This window comes from Sprattus sprattus (assembly GCF_963457725.1).
Source record: "Sprattus sprattus genome assembly, chromosome: 13".
NCBI classification, from domain to species: Eukaryota; Metazoa; Chordata; class Actinopteri; order Clupeiformes; family Clupeidae; genus Sprattus; species Sprattus sprattus.
In genome coordinates, this window is record NC_137911.1 from 24,099,483 (window position 1) to 24,102,702 (window position 3,220).

A 3,220-nucleotide genomic window follows, 5' to 3' on the forward strand; every position below is an offset into this window, starting at 1 on the left:
TCATTTGATTTGTTGGTAAAACTGTACCACAGTTTTCTCCTGCTCGCTAGTTTCTATGGAGCCACTACGGATTCTACGGATCTCTTTAATAGCGTCGATCCCACTGATTTTCCTCATCTTCACCAGATAGCATGCTAGCATTGTGCCGGTCCTCCCATGACCGTGCATGCAGTGGACAGCAACCCCCTGAAAAAGAAAATAACAGGTCTGTGAAGGTGGGGTAAAACGTAAACAGACAGTGTAACTGTAGTATGGCTAATGGGAAATGTAAGATATTACAGCAACTCTTTGGCTACTATCCATCTTACCTCACCCTTAGCATTAGCCTCTTCAACGATAGTCAAGAACCGGTGGATTTGATCAAAGGTTGGGGCACAAAAGTCATGTATTTTGATGTGATGAAGTGTCAGTGCTGGGCATGTGTCATGATTTGGGGGTTTTCTTTCACATAGACACACTAAATGATGTATGCCGTTGTCTAGAAGGTACTGGTAGTGAGCTGACATCCTAGGCATTGCCAAGCCAGCCAACTTGCTTGGCTCTACCCAGGAGAAGTTTGGAGGAGGGGAGGATGGCATTCTTGCTCTGCAACAGAACAAATATAAGTGTGTGTGTGAAGACAACTTCGAGAAAAGCATCAGGATATTTTTTTCACAGTGTATAGGCATATTCAATAAAGAATTATGAAAAAATATGCCTGCATACCATTCAACAGTCAACACTGGGAGAAAGTCAAAAATTCAAATCTGATTTACCCTAAAGATATGTTTTGGGTGCATTGATGCCCTGGAAATACTTTTTTTCTCCAGAATTTGCAATTCCTTAATTTGAAGACAATAGGTACATTAAATTGATGCATCCTACTATCTATTCACTGTCAACACCAGTGAATCAATCGGTGGTTTGAATTTGGATAGGAGAACAAAAAGCCATGATAAATGTAAAGACCACATTGGTGCGGCAGTTAATGAAACTGCTGGGCAGGATGCCAGTCGATCTAGTTGTGGATGAGGGTGTATGGTTGCAAACAGCGCAGCACAATGCAAAAGTGGGTTGTAATGGATACTTTGTGGGGTCTGGTTGATGCCCTGCTTATCTGGGCATGCAAGAGTTGCATTCAGGGGCCATATTGAGCAGGCCAGTTCAGACAACAAGATAAACTATAGAGAGCTAGCATAGGTGACTGCACGATACATAAATCTACTTGCAGTCTTCATTCGTGTTTGTCTTAAACCATCCAAAATGAAAGCCACCTCAATTAGAAGCAGAATCCAACAGGAATTATGCGCGATCCATTCTTCTCTTGGCAGACTGATGAAACCACAGACATAAGCTGTCATTCACAGCTCGGTCATTGTCAGATAGGTCAATCAGCAGTGCACTATTTAAGAAGTGTTTGCTCACTGCTATACACATCGGCTAAATCTGGTCTTGAGTCAGGGCGTCAAGTTCACCCTCAAGGCAAGTCTTTTCCTCTACGCTGGGTGGTTTCAGAGAGTGACAGTGCTTGATGGATTTGTTTGCGCCAAAACACACGTTTGAATTTCTCCCCCAGGGTGGTGAATAGTGTGGGGTGCGGAATCACCAGGGAGTACATGGTGTGTGGCAAGACCAGGGTCCCTTGGACAGGATGCATTAGTTTACTATTGGCCAAATACTCAGCTACGCTTTCCCACCATTTGCATTACTTCAGCAGACACTTCAACAAATCCACGTAATCATCAGAAATTATTTCTGATCGCACCACAGTGTGCACAGCGTAGTGTTAGTTTTAAAGCAACAATTTGCAACTATTTGACACCTTTTGAGGTATGGTTTTATAGGCAACTAGTTTTGGTACCCATCCACAAATTAATTTTGATAGTATATGGTCATGTGAAGGACAGATAAACACCAGTGTCTTTCCCACTAGCCATCCAGGATATGCCTTATGTAGTTCTGTATACCGGGCTGGAATTCACAGGATGATATCTATACTGCCTAAAGACACCAGTTAGTGTGTTGGCATTGGCAAGCTTGTATTTAGTGTCAACTGGGCTGTTGGTGGTGTTTGCAGGGTTTTTGCAAGCCTTTTAGGTAGTTAGCCTGCTAGTTTTGGAACAGAACTCCTTATTGCTGCTTTAATGTCATGCATTATTCTATCTTACCCTTTTCAGCTTTCTATAAATCAAGGCTTTCCTCATAATAGCTGTTAAACTAAATAAAAACGAAACCCAAACTAGTAAATTCTAGAAATAAAACTAAAACAACGTATGCACACACTAACTAAACACTCTGATTGGTGGGCCACCGAGGGGTTGCACACAGTCTGAACGGTGCCATCTGGTGGCCTTCCAGCAAACGTAAATTAGGTTACAGATGTAACCAGACCTTAGTTGCATTTTAAAAAAAAATACATGTAGGCTATAGGATCTTCTAGGCACAATGCTGAAAAAGCATAATTTCACCAGTTAATCTTAACTCTGTGAAGCTCAAGCATGGCAAACACTCTATTTTAACGAGTTCCTTTTTGCATACATATTAAAGGACACGTTTAAATGTAATTAAATACTGTGAATTATGCGATGTCAGTTACATCGCCAAGCTGCCTAATCTAGTCAGGCAACATGCAACATGCTAGTACAGTAACTGGAGTGCATGACAAACACGGTATACCCGAGAATGCAAGTTTGTAGCTAACGTATGTGTGTGTGTCCATTTGTCTAATGTGTTAGCCACATTACCCGTCAAATAAGTACCAGGCTAAAAATAGCGTTCAATGTTAACCTCTTTTGCGTTAGCGTTTGACGTTAACATTACAGCAAGGTATCACGGATGATGCCACAAACCGCCGTGATTTAGTTGCATAATTCATAAATGTACCCTGTAGTTGCGAGGTAATGCACCTTGATATGAGCGAACTTGTATTGCTAAGGCTTTATGGTATTGGCATGCCAGCATCTAGCTACATGCTTAGGAAACACGCTTAGCTTACCTAGCTAGCGTGGTTTTAGCTGAGTGTCAAAAAAACTGTTTCACCAACCTCGACCACTATTTGTAAGAGTGCGGTGTAATAGAACGTTGAACCACTCTTAGCCAGTGCAGACACTTTGGAAGTAGGTTAGCTTCACAGTATGGGTATCTGCACTTGTGGATGTACTCCACAACTAGCTTATGATAGCTATGCAAATTATTATCTTTGGTTAGATACTAGATAGATACTTTATTAATCCCGAGGGAA

At 41.6% G+C, this 3,220-nt stretch overlaps 1 protein-coding gene across 1 annotated transcript; it reads right to left on the bottom strand.

The window, feature by feature from the left end:
• On the bottom strand, positions 1 to 3,220 carry dusp23b (dual specificity phosphatase 23b; the record flags this gene model as incomplete). Its single annotated transcript, XM_080850370.1, has 3 exons — positions 2,975 to 3,220; positions 309 to 585; positions 1 to 186 (listed from the first exon to the last, which is right to left on the bottom strand). The coding sequence occupies exons 2-3, from the start codon at positions 576 to 578 to the stop codon at positions 1 to 3; spliced, it is 456 nt and encodes a 151-aa protein (XP_080706496.1). The 5' UTR covers positions 579 to 585; positions 2,975 to 3,220.